Source organism: Sturnus vulgaris, chromosome 16 (assembly GCF_052056855.1).
Source record: "Sturnus vulgaris isolate bStuVul1 chromosome 16, bStuVul1.hap1, whole genome shotgun sequence".
In the NCBI taxonomy this organism is placed as follows: domain Eukaryota; kingdom Metazoa; phylum Chordata; class Aves; order Passeriformes; family Sturnidae; genus Sturnus; species Sturnus vulgaris.
The window spans coordinates 6859994-6881545 of record NC_142258.1 but is presented as its reverse complement, the minus strand read 5'-3'; the positions used below and the strand labels follow the sequence as shown (position 1 = coordinate 6881545).

Here is a 21552-nt window from a genome sequence, read left to right as displayed (position 1 = left end):
CACTGGATATTTACAGCATGTACAGAAAATGACCCAGTTTTGTCATCACCAGCCTCAGTATTACAACAGCAAAGAGATGTTTAAATGGAGATGGTGGCTGATTGTACATGAAAAAAATTTATGCCATACATATTATAAATTGTATATAACATATCCATAATTTTAAAGGGAAGGGATCACATTTTGCCTCCCATCCATGACATCCACAGACAGCCAGACAAACAATATTCTGGGACTACTTTTAAAAAGTAATTAATTATAAACGGCATAATGAATTAGTAATAATTTACTAAAGCAACAAAAGAGAAGATTGTATTCAATTTTATTATTCAAGTAAAATATTTCCTTTGGAAGGAACACTAATTAGAGCATTTCAAAAAATATGGGTCATTTGGTAACACAATTAGTGTCTTCAACAAGACAGAGGATAGCAGACTGAGGTTAGACACACACTTGGTATGAGTAGCTTGAGTCAAGTATATCCCCATAGCAGAAAAAATTCAGAGGGACAGAGGAGATTCAGGTTTATGTTTTGTCTTCCCGGACACCATGTTCCAAAAACTACTTTAAACACAAAACTTTCCTTTCATGTATTCCCAGGGGTGCACTCATTGTACATTTCTTTGGACAATCTGTGCTCCCAAAGTCATTATATAATCTTGACATAATTAGCCGTTTTGTTAAATTATTTGGGAAACGGAAATTAGTTTGTTAGTCATACAGTATTTCCCTGTTTCCTCACTGCGGAGAACCCGATTCCTTAGGATTAACACTTCCACTTATGCTGCTTAGAGCTGACACCTCATTTTCATGTACTCAAAGTTCAGCAGAATCACAGACCTAAACGAGAATAATCTTTATTTCTAAATCCTGCTGGTATCAATAATTTAACAAGGTCACCTCCAGCATTGGAAGCACTCGGGCTGCAGAGGGAGGGTGGTGTGCCCATCCCAGGGTCTGACCTGGGGCTCATCACGTTCTGCACAGCAGCACGAATAGGTCGCGCTCATCCCAAGGGATGGCCGGGGCTCTGTGCTCCCGCAGGGCTGATCCCCCAGGGCTGATCCCAAGGAATGGCAGGAAGGGCTGTGATCCCACAAGGCTGATCCCAAGGGATGGCCGGGGCTCTGTGATCCCGCAGGGTTGATTCCCCCAGGGCTGATCCCAAAGGATGGCCGGGGCGGTCCCGGGCCAGCTCTGAGGGGGCTCCACGCCCCTACCGGCCCTGAGGGGACACTGAGCCACCAGGGGGCGCTGCTGCCCCCGCGCCCTCGAGTCCTGCGCGCGGGCTCGGCCAAGCCCCGCCTCCCCCGCCCCGCCCCGCCAGCCGGTTGGTGGAGGGAGCCGTCAATCAGAGCGACACCCCGCCCTCCTCCCACCGCTCGGAGACTGGCTTGATTGGCAACCGCGCGCCGCTGCTCTCGCGCCGCAGCCTTCCCTCGCCCTGGCTCGCCCTCTGCGGAGCGATTGGCTGAAGTAGCTGTCAATCACGGATTAGCTCCAGCCCAACCAGTGGAGCCGCCTCCTGAGCGCGAGACGCGGTTTGATTGGTGCGCCGGGCTGTCAATCAGTGGCTCGCCCCGCCCAGTCGCGGTCAGGTAGCCCGGAAGATGGCGGCGGCGGGGGCCGGTGGAGCTCTGTGAGAGGAGCGGCGGCGGGGCCGATGCCGCGAAGCCGGAGGGCGGCGGCTGCCGCGGGGGCTCCCCGGAGTCGCTGAGAACCTCGAGCCCCTCGTTCGGCGCCGGGCCTCGGTCCGGGAGCGGACGGCATGCGGCAGCGCGGGGGGCTCGGCGGGAGCGCCGGGCGGCGGGGGGGCGGTGGCCCGCGGCTCCTCGGCCCGCGACACCTGCTCGGGCTCGTACTTCTGCTGTGGCCTCTCGTGGGCAGCGGCGAGGCGGCTCCGCTGCCGCCAGCAGGTGCAGGTGAGCGCGGGGAAGCGGGGCTGGGGGTGCGGCTCCGCGGCGGGGCCCGGGAGCGGCGGCACTGCGGGTTTCCGAGCCCCCGTCCCTCCCCCGTGCTGCGGGCAGGGCTCCGCCGAAGCGTCGGGAAGGGCACGGCGGGCGGATGGGGCTCCCCGGCTGTAGGTCACGGCTCTGCCGGTGGCAGTGAGCGATATCCCGCCGTGGATCGCTTGGACCCCTGACACTGACCTACGGGCTCGTTGTGTCTGTGTGTTTACCGCAGACCTTCTTCCTATAGCGCTGCTGTTTTCGCCTGTACAGAGCTCAGCCGGATTTTTCTTTTTCTGATTTTGCCTGTGAATCACCGGGACTCCCGTTCCTGGGTGGAGGCTCTCCAGGGCAGACGGCGCTTCCTTGTTTTCCGGTCAGATTAGTCGGATTCTACCCCCCCGGCCCCCCCCAGGCCGGGCTCTCTAAATAGTCATGTAGTTCTCATTTATTTCTCTCGTGTGTTAGGTAACGCTAACTTCCTTCGATTTCCCGGCTTATTTTCCTGTTTTTCTTAAAAGCATAAACTAAACAATATGCCCTCGCAGTCGTACGAGTGACTGATCAGAGGTTTGTCAGGACTCATAGGTGTAACTATGCCTTTGATTCGTTTGTATTGTTGCCATTTCACTGGGACTTGCGCACATAAGGTTGTATTGAGATGAATTTTGTTAGGGTTGGGTGGTTGGAACGTGTGCTGAGGTTCCCTTCTAGCCGTGAGGAGTTGTACAGCTTAAGTAGACAAGATGTTGAGGGAGGAGCAGGAGCAGTGGGGAGGGAAAGATACGAAGCACAAAGATTAGGTAATTGGCTTCTCTTCCACATGAAGTATCAAAAGTGGGAGTGGAACCCATACTTCCATTATTTTTGGATCTGTGTCTCTTTCCCAGTTTTTCCTTCCTAGAACATTTATGAATTGTTCATAAGTCACTCTTTCCATCAGCCTGCTTTGAGGTCTTTCATACTTCGTATAAAAGTAAACTTCTGAAAAATAGAAAACTGCCGGTCACACCTTTATTTCCCTTGACACTAAATGGGATTTTTTTTCATTTATAAAATACTTGAGGTTTGTCCAAATAATATTAATTTCTCATTGAGCTGTAAGGTAAGACAGCAGGATCAGTTCTGTATGAAGGATTTTATAATGCCTTTCCTGGTCTACTTTCCTTGAAATGCAGTTAATTTTTCTGTTTATGTCAAAGTGTGCTTTTTATTTTTTAATACTATTTCCCTTTTCCTGTGAGGACTATGCATGTACCTGACAAAGATGGGGGAGCAAAGCTTAACTTCCATGGCACTGGCAAAAAGCTTTATTTTCAAAATAAGCTGATCGGACAAATTGCAGCACATAGTATTAAAATGTTAGTTTTTTGGTTTTTTTAAATTCTATATTTTTAACAGACTGACTCAAGTATGCCAACTGCAGTACTGCTAAGAGAAATATTTATGATGTTGTGATATTGGGCTCATACAACATGAATGAGATATTGTAATTTTATACGGAGGTTTTCATTATATTTAGCCAAAGTATGTATACATGGGATGTTATCTCAAGTTTAGCCAGCTGGCCAGATGCTGTCTTGGGAAACCCAGTGAACTCCAGGAAGTGAAGCTGCTGCTTTCTTCTATGTCTTTGCCCATGTAAGAGACAACTTTATTGATGGGTATTTAGTATTGAAACTTTAGGGCCTCGTTAGGAACCTTTTTCAGTTTCAGTGGCATCCCTTTTGCTGAGAGGACTTCCTCCTGACTGAAATAATGTGTGCCTGGTGGGTTTGAGTGCAACAGGTTCTTAGGCTGCAACATGTCCTGTGTCATCACCTGTATGAGCAGCAGGAACCGGGGGAAAGCTACAAGGCCTTTGTTTTTTTTCCTTCCTTTGAATATCTTCCCAGTGGATGACAATGAGACTGGTTCAGCTTGAACCTTCTCTGTCATTCTAGGCAGGTTTTATAACCAGTCTGGAGACAAACCTGTGATGTTATTTTGAAGGATTAAGAGTCATGGGTTGTGTTTAAAAAAAATTCAGCCATATTGTGAATGTCCCTCTTGTGTCCTGTGACAGGTTGCTTTGATTTTCTCTGGTGGGGCTGCCAGGTGGTGATGGGCTCCATTCTGGACCTTGGCAATTTTGCAGTTGACTGTAACACTTGGTCTGATGCGTATGGCTTGAAAACTTGAGAAGAAATTAATGGGCTTTTCATACAGTGATTAGTAACTTATTACAAAATTACTTTAGAACCTCACAGTGCTTCACCTAGCAAGAATGGTTGCTGCTTTGACAATGGAGAAGCATTTTTACGTGTGTTGCTTGTAATAGGAAAGATGGGATCCACAGAAAAAGGAGAAAAGTGCCTGTAGTTATTGTAAGGAATTTTATAGACTATTTCATGGAGTATACCTATAATAAATTAACTTCTCCTTTGGGGAGGAACCTGAAATGCTGGAAGTGGTGATGGGCAGGTTCTAGCAAGGCTAGATTGGATTCCTTGTGCAAAAATGCTCCAATTTGTGGAAGTTTGCCAGACTGGATGGCTGGTGAGCTGTCAGGTTCTCAGGGCCCCGATCAAGGGAATGATGCTGCTCTTTTCAAGTGTGGCTTCAGAGTACTTGCAGATGAAGGCATGCATTGATGGGGTGTTCTATATTTGTCTTGCATTTTTGATGTTGTATTTCTAAACTAATTTAATGTGTTTTTTATCCAACAATAAGGAGAGGAGGTAAAGGAAATTGTACTGTTTCCCTGGTAAGGTTCATAGCAATTATTATAGGAAATACAAAAAAAATAGCAGCTGAAGATGCTACTGCCTAAAAATACTTCAACCAACTTAGATTTAATTTATTCTGCAAGTGGAAAAGGAGGATACTGATATGTACTGTGATAGTTCTGAATTTAAGGTTTGACTTTATACTGGAGGTAAGAGCTGGGGCAGTTGTGCTGGAAAGGAGTTTCTAGACTGAAGTGCTGAAGTTGTCTTGAGCCTGCAGAGTACTGGTGATTTTCCCCAGGTGCATCAGCCTATCATGACTTCCATTACCAGCTGTGTGGCTGAAGGAAGGACATTTGGACACTGCTTTTCTGCAGTGGTGTTCAGCAGCCAAACAGTGCATCACAAACTGCCATGGCTGCTTTACTGTGCTAAAGCTTTGCATGTGCATTCTGGCTCTCAATTCTGACTTGGATTTCCATACTTGACCTTAATTCCACTGAGCATCTGAATCAAGTGTGTGTAATGTCAGACAAAATGTTTTCATCATCTCTGTGCTCTGTGAAGTCTTTGCAAATACAAAGAAGAGAGACTTAAAAATACTTTTATTATTCTGTGAAACTTGACTAGGTGGTAGCATTTTTAGCAAGTGTGTTTGATTTCACACTTGTGATGACTGCACAGTCTGATCAGTTGAAGTGAGGCAGCTGGACTTGGTGCCTACATGATTGCTTTTTGAGAACCTTGGCCTTGGAACTGTTGTGTGTCAGTGGCAGAGAGTCCCTGCTGATGGATTTGGTCATGTAGGATCCAGGAAGAGGTGATTAGCAGTTAGTATATAGTATCTAGAGATGCTCATATGGAGTATCTAGATATTCATGAAGCTATATAAATCTGAGGTATCTGAATATTCAGTCAGCTGGCTTCAAATGACAAGTTAAAACTTTGATATTAAGTCACTTTTTTTGTGTGTTGAGCTCTATAGTATATAAATACTCCTGGGAAAATTGTTGCTTTTGGGTTGCTTTGGCTTGATGTTTACTTGGAGTTCTGTCAGACTGGGGCCAAATTGCAGTTGTGGCCTGTGGTTTGGTGCAATGTAAAATGTTTGTGACTCTTGCACATAATAAGAAAAGCCATTTTCTAAGTATATGCAAGTTAGCAGCTCTGATCACTGGAAGTTAAGAAAAATCTTGCTTTTACAGTGGGAGTTTTAATTGTGGTATTTGCCTTTCATGGGAGTGATCTATCCCTTCCTTCCCTTTCAAGCACTGTACTTGTGTACTTCTCCCTGTATTTATTTTTCTAGCTTCTGTCCCAGGCACTTAATAATCATAGAACTAGAGCTGGAAATTTGTCTATTAGTTTCGTTTCTGTGAGTTTGACTCTGAGGTAAGAAGCCAACACTGACTTCTGCCTGCAGGGATGTTCCACGCAAAGCTTTGTTCACAGGCTTGATTTGCTTTCTCTGCCTGTGGCTGTAAAGTGTTTGGACTTTGCTACAACTAAAGGAGTCCTCATAAGACGAGGTCACTGTGAAGCAATTTCTCATGTCCTGAATGCTTGTGTGTATTTAATAATTCCTCAGGTATTGTTGCAGCATATTAAATTAGCATTGATCAGAAACTGTTTGAAGGTTTGTGGTCACAGCATCAGGCACTGGGCATTGGTTTGAAAGGGCCCATTGCTGGATGCTGCTTGTGCCCCTGCAAAAAAATCCAAAAAACACAAACTCAAAAAAAACCCCCAAAAAACTGTGAGATCCAACATTCTGGGTAGGTAAGTATGATTGGGAGTAGTTTCCTGGATACTTGCTGTAGTCTGGTTTCAGTCACTATTCACACATGGTTTATCTGCGTGGGATGAAGGGACCTCAGGCAGTGTAATGCCAGAGCTGCAAAAATCACAGTTCTGTTTCAGTACTAACACTGCAGTTCTGCAGCAGAAGGACAGCACATGGAGTACTAGAGTGTTCCTTGGGTTTTATTTTGGGTCTGCCTTTTCTGTTTGGTCTGGGCTTTTAGTGTCTGGAGCTTGATACAGTTCTGGATACAATTTGCAAAAGCTTCAATGCTTTTGTTGCTCTGTATGAGCTCTTTGTTTTTATTGTATTACTGTTATGAAAGGTCTTGAGCAACGTCTAGATACTGGAAACATTTTGTCCACTTTTATAAGCAGAAATGTACAAAATGTGTCAGGATAGCTCTTCCAGTGTGCATGTGTGCTTTAAGCACTGTGTGTACCAAGGTTTTGTGCCATATATATAGCTTAGGCAAGGTAATGGTGGGATGCACATCGTCAGTAAATTGTCTTCTGCTGATTTTCAGTAGGAAATGCTGTACAAAGTAACAGCTTGTCCAACACTGCTGCACTTAGAAAAGTTTCCTTCCTGGTAAGAAAACATCAGTGTAGTGTCTTAACAGTGACATGACTCTTTTGGGACTACCACTGTGCCCTGAGATTCTTTGGTATGAAAGACATGTAGAAAATAGTATCAGTGGACTTTTTTAGTGCTGACTTTTAAGCTTTCAGCCTGTAGACCAGATCCAGTTCTCCAAAATCAGTCACTTACTTGACGGCCTGTTCTTCCTGGGGATCCTTTAGCTATGAATAGGGATGAGAAATAGATCTAATAAGCTCTTTTTACAAAACGCTGCTACTTCCTTGCTTTTCTTAACCAAGCTGTACATTGGAGTTGGAAAGGCATCTACTATAAAATCAGGATTCCAGAAAGTCCCGTGCAAATGAAAGTTGCATTTATGAATTTCTTTCCTGTGAACTGGAATTAGTCTCTTCAAAGGCATTGTATCTTAATGGCTTGTGTTGCTATCAAATGATAGGAGAAAGATACTGTCATTTTGGTTTCCATGTTGCAGATAATGCTTTTCTGGTGGTTGGAGATACCATGATGTGTGATGATCTCATGCTACTTTGAATTATTGTGGTCTGTGCTATGTTAGAAAAAACCAAAAAACCCAAAAGAATAAACTACAATTCCCATGCCTCACTGTTGGAGAAATGGTATAGCAGATGAAATAAAAATGTACTTGAGCCAGAATTAATTGTCAAAACCAACATCTAGCAGTAAAGAATAAAGTATGTTCAACAGAATTGTGTGAGTGTATGCACATCTATGCACACATACATGTACATGCAATTAAGAGTCAGTGATACATTTGCAAGATGATAATGCTACCCAGATTTTCCAGAAGCGCTGCCATGAAGCCATAAGGCACATAATTATTTAACATGGATATTTTTTACCTTGTCTTAAGATGCCTTTGTGCAAACATGAGATTCTAGCACTGAAACTTCAAACACATCTCACTCTGTAAACACTTGAAGTACCAGCACATATTTAGTCCTTATTAAAATTGAGCAGTGTGCTGTTATGTGAGTAATTCTCTGACATTACTGGGAAGACTTGTGGGATAATAGAATAAGGTCAGTAATGTAAAACTAATCCCAGCTCAGAGTTTTGCTGTTGTTAACTGTTCAGCCAATATGCAGGCCGGGACAAGTGCTCAGAAAACAGGAGGATCAGAGCAGTGCTGATGTGAGATGCTGTGCTCCAGGAGAGTCCAGCATTGCCCTGGATATTCTTGCCTTAGCACACGTAACCTGTGCCACCCTAACACACAAAGTGGATTTAAGCACATGTCAAAACTCATTTGAAGCACCTTGTAAAAGCATTTAGGGGGAACATGGGATAAAGTAGTTTGAAAAAATGTTGGCTTGTACTGCAGGATAGACTCCTGTTCTTTTTAAGGACAAATGGGAGGACAGGGATAATTTGCCAAGAATTGTTGATGTAGAATTTCACATTCAGTTGTGATACAAAGTAGCTGAGATTTCTTCTTGAAAATATTGTAACTTATTGCATAGGGTGGTGGTATTTCAGGGTCATGTGTCCACAAAACACACATTTAACTGTGCAACTGGCTTTTGACACTGTAGAACTATATCCAGAACTCAAGATGGGTTGGAGGAGTGTCAGAGGGGTTTTTAATTGTTTCATGGGGAAAATTCTGTAAGAAATGGCCATACTGTTGTCTTTGTTACCCTTACTTCTCATGGTTAATTGTTATAAAGAAGAAAAGCTGTTGGCTTTTCAGAAGAGCTGTCTGATGGGGTTCTAGGGTAAGGCAGGGATAGTAATGGACAAGTCGAGGGGTGAAATGTCTCAATTTCTGTCTGGAAGAATATGGGAACAGACTTGTATTTGACTTTTGATGATTGTTTTTTCCCCACACTACTGCTTCAAAGTCTTGTCATTTTACTTGTATCTTTCCAAGTGCCAGACTTTGATTTAGGCCATGTGACACAATTCAGATTTAGCCAGGAAGTAATTTTATTGACAAGCTGTTAGTTACTGCTTTTTGTTTTCAGAAAGATTAAGTACAATTGTGCACAAGTAACTTGGATACTTGTAGCTTTAAGTCCCTAAGAGGTTTTTTTTTTTTCATAAGACTGTATCTAGAAAGTAGGATTTTCCATAGAAGGATGGATAAAATCAGGTGATAAAGTGCTTTTGCAAAAGGATACATAATAGTGAAGGCTACTTTTATTAGTAATGCATTAGACATTTGCATTATTCAATGTAAGGGTAGCAATAATGTGAGAAGACAGACTTTTCAAATAAGTCTTCAATTAATAATATTTTCAACAATTTGTTCCAGGTTATTGTTTTAAGATGGTAAATATTTATGTTTCAGTTGAGTGTCTTAAGTACTAAAAGTCTGAAGGCTGAAAAATTCAGGTATAAACCGAGAAATATGGAAGTTCCTTAAGCAGTGCTGTGTATCTGTTCTTAGGGATTTGCTCAATGAAGGAACATTTCCAGTCTCTGCTTGAAATACTTTGGGTATTTGGAGCCATTTTAGATTTCACTGAAGTGCTGCCATTGTGTTGAGGACAGCAAGTCAATGAAAGTGTCGAGATCTTGGGAATGTTTCTTCCTGTAGTACTGGTACTGTACTGGTAATGGCCATTCAAAGCCAAGGGCTGATTGGAATTTGGAGTGTCTCTCTCACACTAAAATTCTCTTCATTTTATTTTCAAAAGAATGTCTGAAATGCAAATAACACTCCTTCAAAACTTCTGTTTGTGTGTGTTGTGTCTCTGTTGAAGGTTGGTGATTTTTATGCCCTTCTAATGTAGCATTTTAAAGCCCATTGTGATAAAGCATTGCACAACTAAATAATGGTACTGCACCCATTTCTTCTGAAACTTAATCTTGAAAATGATGCTTTTTTTTTTGGGCTCGGTTGTTAAATGGAGTATAGCAGAAAAAAAATGGAGATTACAGGAATGTGGTAACAAATGGAATGTGCTTGAGTTTGGTTGAGGTTTTTTTGTTTTGAAATGGAGGGGTTGCAGTGTCTGTTGTGCTATACCTTATATACAAATCGAGCACAACAGATGTGCCTAAAATAGTTTTGAATAGAGGTTTGGTTTAGTATTCTGCCTGTTACCTGCAAGCCATCTCAATTTCTAGACCTGGTTCTGTCTGTATGGTTTTGTGCTTATTAGTAGCAAACCTCTGAAGATTTCAGAGAGTAAATAAATGCAGGAGAAACTCTTTATGAGGGAAAGATAATGATCTGAATATGACTTGTGAAGAACTGGGTAGGAGTCGATAGCACTTTCCCACTTAATTGCTGGCATAGAACAGAATGACAGCATAATTTAGGAAAGTTGGGATAGCTTTTAAAATCGTATTTGTCAAAACCACTATAAATTAGGGTGATATTTTAAATGTGGTTGCTTTAATATTCGTTAAAAGCAGCGTAAGTAAACTGACAAAGTTTATGAAAGATGCCCTGGGTATAGCTAGGGAGCAAAATTAAGTTTGGTCATTCATTAGTATTTTAAAGACTGTGCTGTTCTGACTTTGTGTCATAAAGTAGCATCTTAGTTCATGACCATATAACTTGAGTGTGTCCAAGAGACAGTTTAAGTGATTGCTGTCATGCTAGATTTGTGCTGGAAATAGTTATAGCTATTAGTGCCAGTTATATAGCTGCTCTTGAAAGGAAATGGGCTCCTGCTTATGCAGTGGGACTGTTGTTGCATAGCAACTACTGTGCTGAAAGCTTAAAATCAGATGCTCCCTTGAAGTTCACTGTGCCCTAATAATGCTTAATTTATCTGTGCCTTATGCTGCCTTTATCACAGTAGTGAATGTCTTTTATGAGTGCACTCAGTAATGTCTGGAATATAATTTACTTTTCTTTTTCACTGAGCTTAGAACTGTGTGGTGTCATGCATGTTTTAGCCCAGTTTTCTGAAGGTGGAAACCTTAATGATTTGATTATTCACATTGAACCAAAATCAAGAGTTCAAGCATCCTGGCCTTTCATGATCTGTAGAAGAAAGGCAAGCCCAGCATCCCTCATGTATGGGCAGCTAAACGTGGTCCTGTGTTGTCCTGAGTGGAGGCTGTTGCTTGACAAGTAAACATAGATGGAATATTTGGCTAGTTGGCATGCTCATGACTTGTAATTAATGATACCAAAGGATGCCACAGGTGGATGACATGAGGGTATTTGAGGTTTTGTGGGCAGACTGGGAAATGGGATAGAGAAGGGAAATAGTCATAGTGAAAAAATAACTTGTTTGCTTAGGTGTTGCATTTAGTGGTTGGAGAACTGCCTTATGAAGAAACAGATTTAAAAGAAACTTAGGAAGGTATAGGGAATCCTGGCCTATAGAAGTTGCTTTGAAATGTGCTTTGTAAGAAAATAACATTTTCCAGCTCTTGAAACATTGTAATAAATACTGAGGTGTGTGTTCTCAGGTCTGAACTTGATCCTGAGAATGCAAACACGGTTCATCATCACTTCCTCAGTGAGCCTGTTTGTGTACTTGCCTGTGTACAGCCTTTGACTTCACGTGTGCTGTGCTCAAATTTAGGCTTTAGTGAAGAACTTGCTTAGGAAATGGCATCTTCAGAGGTACTGAGGAATCTGCTTCAGTAGCTGCTAATTAAATATCTACCTCAGCCAGGGCTTTGAATTGTATGATATCATATGCTTTGAAAAAGCAGGTAAATAACATAGATGTATTTAATCCTATGACACTCTGGAAGAATACCTGATTTTCTGTGTTGATAATTTAGGACCATCTAGATGGCATTTTGAGATGGAGCATGTCCTAGCACAGAGCTTTGCCCAGCATTACATTGTGTTAACCTTGCAGTAACACAGAGTGACACAGCTGCACTTCATCTCCTGCTTATTTTAATACAGGACTGATATAATCCAGGCCTCTTCCTCTGGTTTAAGTAGTTTGGATATACCAAAGCAAAGTAGCCTAGACTGTTTGTATTAGCTGACAGGAAGCCTTTCACTGTTGGCATCTTAGAGAGAGTATTTTTTAATCTGTTTGGTGGTTCCTTTCCTACAAAACAGATTCTGACTTCTGGGTGCATATTAAGATGCCTTAAGTTGTTACTGCATAGGGTTACAGTAAATATGGCGGGGTTTTAAGCTGATATGATGAGTAAATCTATTAACTTCTCCAGAATGTATGATATTAGCAATCTTAACTTCTGCAATAATTGTGAAATTCTGTTTATTGGTTTTTATCCAGATTTATATTAAAATTATTTCAATTTGCAATGTTTTTTAACAGGCTTTTTAATTTAGGAAAATTCTTGTGCGATGACTTTATAAAATGGTCCACTGCATTAATTAGAATGGATTTCTTGCTGGTTGCTTTTTTGTCCGGACCATTAAATAAATGCCATTCCTTCATACTTTTACAATTTACAAACAAAAGGGTGTCTTAAACATGTTCTAGTTCCAAGCCTTTTTTCTAAGCTCCAGTGAATTAATCATTGGATGGAAATAGTTGAAAAATGCACACATGGTTATATTGCAGCAGATTTTCAGCACTTTGTCACAAAGACCAGTTCCAATATTTAATCAGTAACTTCTGTCACTGAATATATATTCATCCAACCTATTAAAATATCTTCACTTAAAATAAATTTTAACCTAATTACAGGTTGCCACGATTTAATACTTTATTTTGCATTCATTTTTTTTTTAACCCTGCAAATTAAAAATATTACTTATTAATTACTATGTAAGAAACTTCAAAGTTTATCCAAACAGAGATGGATTCTGTAATTCTTAGTAAGTGGCTCTTACTTGTTTGAGTCATCTGGAATGCTGTTCTGTAACTATTGCAGAAACTTGCCCAGGGTAATTGGCACTTTTCTTGTATTAAAGCTTTTGTTCATCATTTTCTATGTGAAAATTGCTTTGTGCTTTTGGAAGTGTGGATGACTTCTATCTTAATAGACCATTAATGATTAGCTGCCTTTTCAAAGGTGATCTAAGCTTTGAAAAAAATAAATCATTACCTTCTCCAATTAATTGCTGCTCGTTCACATAGTTTCATTTCTAGGGAATTATAAACGGTTTTAAAGGTTAGGAAGTAACATAATGAACAGCAGCAATATTTATTTTTTCTTTGTTCTTTCCAGGGCACTTAAAAGAGATGGTTACCTTATGGAGAGCAGTGTAACTTGCATACAAGGCTTAGACTTTAGGCTTGATAAATGTGTAGCTTCCTTCACAGAAGGAATTCCAGCAAAAATGTTATCTTTTTCATATGAAGTGTCTGAATACATATGCAGTGTATCTAACATGTACAATAATGCAGTTTATGATTGATAGTGCTCATTATGTCTTGCTTTGAGCTAAACAAACCACTTTGAATAAATAAATGTCTCACTTTGTGTTAATAAATTGTGTATAAGATCATGAGGAGCTTGAATCCTCCTAGATGGATTTGCTATGATAATTTGTAACTGCTGGGAATCAAAAGTGGGGATCCTGAGTTGGAGTGAGCATGGTAATGTTTGTGTAAATCCAAGCTGTGCTGCTGTAGCTGGGACAGTGCAGGGCTGAGTTTGGAGGCAGAGGTACCATCATGACCAGCTCATGTACTGGCAGTAGATGCAATTCTGGGGGCACAAACCCCTGGCCAGGTCTTGAAAAGAAACAGTTGGATTGAAGGAAATAAATCTGAAAAATCTCTGAAGAGCTGCTTCAAGTTTTGGTAGAGGCTGCTCAGAAAGGCCACGTGAAGGTGTTATGTTATTTGGAGTAGAAGGTTCTGGTGAGGAGGGAAAATGCTCAGTTTTTGTGGGGAACAGGAAGTCACTGCAAAATTTATGTCAGCCAAAAGAGACCTTAGAGTGTACCAGAAACCCAAAATAAAGTTAGATAGCATTTTTTACTGTTTTATACACCTGGCAGTTGAGGTGCTTTACATGCCGGTCTGAAGTGAAGTCCTCAAAGAGCAGCAATGCTTTTTGTGAGTAATCACAGTGCTCTTGGTGCCCGAGGTCGGTGTGCAGGGCTTTGCTTGGCCAACTTTCCCAAATGCAGGAAACATTTGAGGGGGTTCAGGAGTCTTGATCTTCTACTGGGAGGAGTATATTGGGATTGTGGTGATGTGTTCCTGGCTATTAGTGGAAATCTGCATCTGTTCAATAGATAGCTTGAGGTGAGTTGACTTCTTGTTTCAGTGAAGTTTTTGGTGAAGGTGAGGAAGTTGTTTGGAAATCAAGTGTGATGGGTTTGGAAAAATGTCTGAAATAATAATTTAAATTTGTAATAGCTGGTAACTTTTTTTTTAGTAAAGCTACCTTTTGTTATTTGGTTTCAGTTAGTTCAAAGGAATTTTATATATTTTATCTACAACTGTATTACCTGTGTATGTTTGTTACAGTAATTTAGCTAATTAATGACTTCACAGAATGTTTATATTTGCAGTTCAGGTAGTTTTCAGTCTCCTAAGTAAGGCTACTGAACATCTGGAGGAAGTAAACACAAGTCATCTGTTATCTTCCCCTTTTCTCTTGTTGATGCTTAGAAATGGAAAAATATTCATTGTGTAATGTAGAAGACTTGATTTAAATGAATATAAATTGTTCTATTGAGAGCCCTCTTCAGAGCTACTTTGTTCTTTACAGAATTATGGCCAAAAGCTGGTGAGTGGCCTCAATTGTTGTTGATCTGTGTTAGAACAATACTCAGTATCTGCAGTGAAGTATTCCCAGTCCTTAATGAGGTTAGAATGCCAAAGCTGGTTGTGGAAACTAGAAACAGAATCACTTGTTTGAAAACCTTCAGTTTTTGCTAACTTTTATTTGTTGTATTGATAATATTCCTAATTGTGCAGAAAATGTGACCCTCTGGAAGTGTGCTGACACACTTCAAAGCAGGATTTTCATTATGTCAGTTTAGTCTTTACATGTAATTAAAATAAGTAAATACTCTAAGTGTTCAGTGGAACATGATGAAAAACTTTTTCTGCAAATCTCTGGTTTTGCAGTTTTTTGATGGTTTAAAAGATAGGTGGACAAGGTTGTCCCTTAACCAGTGATGAACTTCTGCTTTTCTTATTTTTGAGGCTTCATTTACACTGTGTCCTGTTGCCAGACGTTCCCATTGATAATTCAAATGCTCTTGTAAAATCCAGTCAGTCCAGGTCACCTGACATTGTTAAACTCGGACAGTGATGTAATAGCTAAATATATTTTAATCAGATGTGGTCCAACTACTCCTCTGATCCCTGTGGCAGCACCTGTTTGAAAAGAAACAGCAACAACAAAAACAACTCCTCGAGATGTGTGTTCTGGTCTCCTAGGGAACCTCATGTCTTTGTTCTCTACTGAAGGTGAAAACAGGAATGAATATATGTTTAATACCCCTGGCAATAACTTAAGATTTTTCTAAAATGCCATTTGAGGCTTTTGATCATGTGAGTAATAACCTGACTTAATCTCAGGAAATGTGCTGTGGGATGTTTATATATAAAATTTTGGGAAATTGTATGGAAGTGTTTGTTAAACAGCTAGAAATCTAAAGTTCTTGAAATGAAGACAAATCACCTAGTGAATCACAAGTGTGGAGCTGATTGACATCCATTGCACTTGTGATAACAACTTGTGTGTATGGCAGACTGTCATAAATGTACTTTTTGAAAGAGGGAGTACTGTCCTGTAGTGATATTTTACATTTGGGTGCAGTTTAGGTGAGGATTCCTTCTAGCTGCCTGTTCTTGTAGGTCAATTGTTTTAGATCATGAGAGATGTCTTCCAAAAGAGCAGATTTCTACTCTCTGTGTTTGGATATTTGTATAAATTTATTGACTTACTGACTGGGAACAGAATCCCAAGGCTTGGCATTATCACTGTTCATCATAAACTTCAGTAAATCACATTGACTGAGGCCTTTTAGCTGGAGCCAAGTAAGTCCAGAACGGTGCAGGCAGGTGGTGAAGCATAGATTTATTTTACCAGTTTGTCCTCTCTGTTCAATTTCTTCTTAGGTTTGATCACATCCATGGGATTAATTGTTCAGACTGCCATTTTAAAAGAAATGCAGGTGGTTAATATATTTTGAATGAACTTCTCAAGGTGCTAAATGTATTTATATAATACTACATCCATGTTGATTTCTAGGAGAAGGAGCTACAGCTGAAGTTCCCTCCTCTTTTGTGGTTCTGTCTCTGTGCACTCTGGTAGTCCTGGTCATTCTGCTGGCAAACTGTGTCTCCTGCTGTAAAGACCCCGAGATAGATTTCAAGGTAAGACTTGAAGTTATCAATGTGTGTACAAGTGATATTCTCAGCTGCATCCTGATATCCAGAGCACTTGATTAGTTGTGCTAATACTCTGCAGTGTCACTGGACATCCTCTCTTCTGAAACAGCCAGTGTCTGTATTCCTACAGCTCTGGAGTCCTGATGCAGCTGTTTATTTTAACTAATTGCTCTCTGCTGCACTAAGGATCCTTTAATGCCTTTTCAAAATAATAACTAGCTATCAGGACCAGTAGTAAAAGTTAACACCTTTGAGACAATTCTGCTGCAAAGCACCTTTTTGTTGTTTTTCTGTGTTTTCTTTTGTTTTTTCTTAGTCTGCAGGTGGGGTTTAGGACACTTCTGTTGAATAAGAATACTGATGATGTAAATCCACTGTAACAAAACACTTGAGAAATTATTCTATAATAATAGAATTACTACTTTTGGAATATCTGTAATCAGTGTTCCTAAAATTGTCCATATTGTCCATTTCTAAATGGACAATATTTGGCCTCAGCAGTTCATGGTAATTCATTCAAAGCCAGGGCTAGCATTTAAAGTAAAAAACATAACAAAGCAAGAAAACCAACAAAACCCAAATCACCAAACCCACAAAAACCCAACTAAACAAAAACCCTTGATTATTAAAAGCAGTGCTTTAATCTCTTTAAGGCAGCAATTAATGGAAAATAAGGAATAGAACACTAAATATCTGTCGCTGTTCTTGGAAAAAACCTGACCTTCCTTAGCAGTGCTCATTCAAGCTGAAAGAAATGTATTGGTGCTTATTTAAAGGCAAAGATCAGCTTGTTTACTAAGACTTCTTTTGTTTAGGAATTTGAAGATAACTTTGATGATGAAATAGATTTTACACCTCCAGCAGAAGATACTCCATCTGTTCAGTCTCCAGCAGAAGTGTTTACTCTTTCAGTTCCCAATATTGCTTTACCAACTCCCTCCCAGTTTCCATCTCGTACAGGTAAAATAGTGGTTTTCAATGCTAAAACAAAAGTAGGCATTTTCAGTGTCTAAAATGGAGTGTGGCTTACCATGTTTGACTTTACTATAATAAATAACTTTTTACAAATTTCCATAAAATGAGCCAATATACTTTGTAGTGTAAAGGATAAAAGGGGAAATATTACTTCTAATATGTTAACCTGTGTCAGGGTAAGAGCTTAAGAGGACAAAACTGCCTTAAAACCCCCTCTCTAGATTGCTGTCATTGTATCTGTATACATCTAAAGGGTTTGAAGTACCCTGGCACATTTGTGACTTCTGCTCTTTAGTGGTTTTCTTCATGGCTAAGTTGTCATTGGATTTTAACCACCGCCCTTAAATAGAAATAAGAGTGAATCCTGTACTTGACAGCAGTGCTACTGCTCAGCTGCATCACTTTCTTGATGGCACTATAGACTATTGGTGCAGTAAAAGTGATCTTTTGTAAGACAGAGCATTAGGTTTCATCTCCCTGTGTAGAAGGGGTTGTGGAATGTATTCTTTAAAATACAATTTTTGTAAAAGGAAATTTAATGTCTTACCATATTATAAGCAGAGTTTAGCCTAAAGTAATTACTCTCATATTTCACATAATTTTACATAATACTTGTGTTGCTCGATCATTAGATGTTCAGGGAAGCTTCTAGTAAAACTCCAGTACGAATTTCAAGTAACTGTCAGTGTGCCTTTAATACAAATGACACAGTTGTACAAATGACTCAGTATTTTAAAGAGCTGAGAAAAATTATGAGTGAAAAATTTTATGTCAGCTCCTCTGTGTAGCCATAATTGTTAAAATGAAGCTGTCACAAGAAGTATTTTACCATAAGTAAGGCAATGTGCCTGAGTACTTGAATAAAATGTGGTAGCACTGCTGTGGCCCTCACCATGCTTAGGAGAACATTGACAGTGAATTATACAGCTCTGGCTCTTCCAGTACAATAATACTGCTCTAAATGTAGTTTATGGAAATAAATTGTGGGCTAGAATTCTCAGACAAGAAAAGGCTTTGTTTATATCAATTAGTGTTCCTAACCAATTGGGCAGCAGAGGGATCAACACTGCTAAATCTCTTCTGGTGAATGAGGTCTGCCATTGTTACTGCCCATCCTCTGCCAAGATCTGGGTTTTCTTTTCTGTCCACCTCTTTGGGCTCTTCTGTGCAGTATTTTTAGTTGAAAAATGTCCCCCTTCCACATGGTAGCTACAAGTAGGGCAATTGGGCTGAAGAATAAAGCAGTCAAAACCTTTTCTCTTAAAATGGTAACTCTATGTACCCGTAAATGTTAAGATGTACAAACAATGAGTTTTGTCTTGGGTTTTCTATTTTATTTACATAGGAGACTTTTGTAAGTAGGTTATTTTTTCTACTCAGCTACAGGCTGTAATACACTTTCATATTGGAATCAGAACTTAGCCTTTTTGCTTTCTTGCTGAGTGTATTAAAAACCTGTAAGTTCACATTTCATCAGGGCAGTTGCTGTGGTTTTGTTGGGGATGTGCTCTGGTGTAGTTTAGAAAAGTTTCACTTGAGTGCTGTTGTCACAACATTACCTTCCTACTTTATGTACATCTAACTAGCTTTTGGTGCTTGGGCTGAATGTGTGCACCCAATTGGGAATAAATCTTGTAGGAGCTTGCATTACTTCCTCAGCAGTTGCTAACTTTGCCCATCTGAGTGGTTTGATACGTGTTACGTTTGTTTCGTTGTGTGACAGATGGATCAAAGTCTCAAGTTGCACGTCAGAGTCTAAACTACATCCAGGAAATTGGAAACGGCTGGTTTGGAAAGGTGAGGAGTTATCTCTTCATATTGCACAGATTGAGGCTTATTCCCAGCTGACTCCTCTGCATTTACTTTAAAATGATACTTAAAACCACCCCAAAAAACAAAACAAATAGACCCCCCAAAACAAAAAAACCCAAATCCCACACATAGAAACATATAAGTTGAAATTAGATATTTCCTTGCATGCATTTTTTAGCTGTAACCACAGCACTAATCTGTGCTTTCAAAATTTACCTGTAGATTCTTTCTACAGACTAGTTAGACATTTCACTTCCATGGATTTGATTTAATACACTCTTGTTTTTTACCAGTTCTTTTTAGAAAAAATTAAGTAAATAAGTGGTCAAATAAGTGGTCTTCATAGAAAACATGTTTTCTGAAAGCTGACGTGTAGATCAGTGTAAGATTTAAGTATGTGTGTTTAATTATCAAAGCTCTGTTTGTGTTTGTAAAAAAGCCAGAAAATCTTTCCTGCAGCATGTTTTTAGCTCTTGTTTTTCTTTGCAGGAAGACTACAAATGTTTTTTCCCCCTCTGATTAAAGACACAATCTCTCTTTCAGGTTCTCCTTGGAGAGATCTACGCAGGTTCTAGTGTAGCAAGGGTAATAGTGAAGGAGTTAAAGGCAAGTGCAGGTGCCAAGGAGCAAGAACAATTCTTAAGAAATGGAGAACCATATTAGTAAGTAATATTTCACAGCTGCAGATAAATTATGACTATTGCTTTTGTTCAGTGTTATTGTCTACTTGCCATCCCATATAACTGTAATGTTTGTCTTTAAAATGTGAAATGCACTCAACCCAAAGTGAGCAAAACTCGTGTTCACATAACTTAGTTTGCTTTACCTTGCATGGATGTGCTGTAAAAGATTGGTCAGTGAAGAGCTTTCTCTTCTTGATACTTTTTAATGTGCTGGCTATATTTGCATTTAGTCTTATGTTGTTGGCAGTTGTCAGAAGAATTTTCATGCCTTCTGCTGCATTGGCACAAGTGATTTTGGAGCAATTTAGGGAAAGTAACTGATCTGGCTGGGAACTAACCTGGCCAAAAAAAAGTTTTTCTTTTAGCCAGCTCTGTACCTTGATGTAGTTCATGAGTTGCATGCTTTTATTTTTGGAATGAGGGGTGGTGGGAGGATGGGTGTGACTCTCATGTGGCAATCCTGGCTTTTGTGGGTTTGAGATCCTCTGAGTTTTGGCTGCTGTCAGTGATACACTTCAGCAACACAAAGTAGTTATAAAGGTACAAATGGAACCTGTGGCTTTGGTACTTGCACCTTCTGTTCCTGCCACCCCCTCCAATGTTATGTGTTGAATCTTCTGGTAGGGATTTCAGTGTGTTGCATTCTGCTGTGATCTTCCTGGCTTTAACTGTATTTTTTCACTCCAGCATTCTTCAGCATCCAAATGTTCTCCAGTGTATTGGGCAATGTGTGGAAGCCATTCCTTATCTCCTAGTTTTTGAGTTCTGTGACTTGGTAAGTGCACTTACACAAGATGCTACAGTTGTTTTTCCACTGGTGTAAACTGTGTGTAGTATATTTACTGTCCTTTGCTCGTGAAATGATTCTTTTGCTTTCTCGGAAGTTTTTTGATTAACCAGAATTTTAGAAGGCTTTTGTTTGTTTATTTTTAGAGAACCACAATTACAGTTTTTTGTTTGTAGTCTTTTCAGTTCATCATGTATGTTTTAAGTGCTTCTGGAGTGTTCTGAAGAGGCAAATACCTGTTCCTTGATAATGGAATTACCAGTTTCTTTCAGTCTGCCTTCAGCAGGGAGCTTGGAGGGCAGAGGGTGTCTTGGCAGGGAGCTTTTTATCACAGTCTAGTATCACATGCACACACCAACACCACATCCAAAATATTTGCTGTCTGCAGTCGTAATGTGCTTTTATTACCATTTATATGAAAATGTTAATTGATGAAAATGGAAGAATTTCTTCCCTTCTGCCTTCTCCCCCACCTCCAGAGTGCCCAAATTTTACCCATGCTGTGCTGCTTTGTGATAGAATGCAATGGTAGACTCACTTCTGGTATCAGTCATGCCTATTCTAATAGCTAGAATTTTCACTTTGTCTTCATTCTCTTCCCAATCCATTCTCTTATGGTACTCTTCTCTACATTCTTATCCTTTTATTTCCTTTCTTATGCCCTTTCTACCCACCTCCCTCCAAGCAACTGCCTTGTGCTTCCTGGGCACCCAAAGAAAAGCTAGGAATACCCTGAAGGGTGTTCCCTCTGCTTTCAGTGCCACGTGGTCCCTGGAATGGGAGGAACAGCACAAAGCCTTGCTCAGCCACTGCATTCCTTGGAATGTTTGTGAATGTTGTGAGGGAGGGGGGGCATGTACAGAGCCTTTTGGACTCTGCCCACTGTGCAGAGCCATGAGAGACAAAAATTTGGATCCATGGTCTGGAAAGACTTGAATTGTTTTATTGTAGCATAACACATTACTAAAACCAAACAAACTCCAATGCCCAAGTGGCTGTCTGAACATTGGTTC

At 40.2% G+C, this 21552-nt stretch overlaps 1 protein-coding gene across 1 annotated transcript in view; it reads left to right on the top strand.

Moving 5' to 3' along the window:
* The first annotated feature begins 1753 nt into the window (after nt 1-1753).
* The window catches only part of LMTK2 (lemur tail kinase 2), a 41451-nt gene continuing 21652 nt past the window's right edge, over nt 1754-21552 (top strand). Inside the window, exons 1-6 of the mRNA XM_014891868.2 lie at nt 1754-1922; nt 16143-16267; nt 17098-17242; nt 18981-19054; nt 19613-19731; nt 20440-20527. Of these exons, the coding sequence (XP_014747354.2) occupies nt 1769-1922; nt 16143-16267; nt 17098-17242; nt 18981-19054; nt 19613-19731; nt 20440-20527 (705 nt within the window). The 5' untranslated portion in view covers nt 1754-1768. The remainder of the gene's footprint in view (nt 1923-16142; nt 16268-17097; nt 17243-18980; nt 19055-19612; nt 19732-20439; nt 20528-21552) is intronic.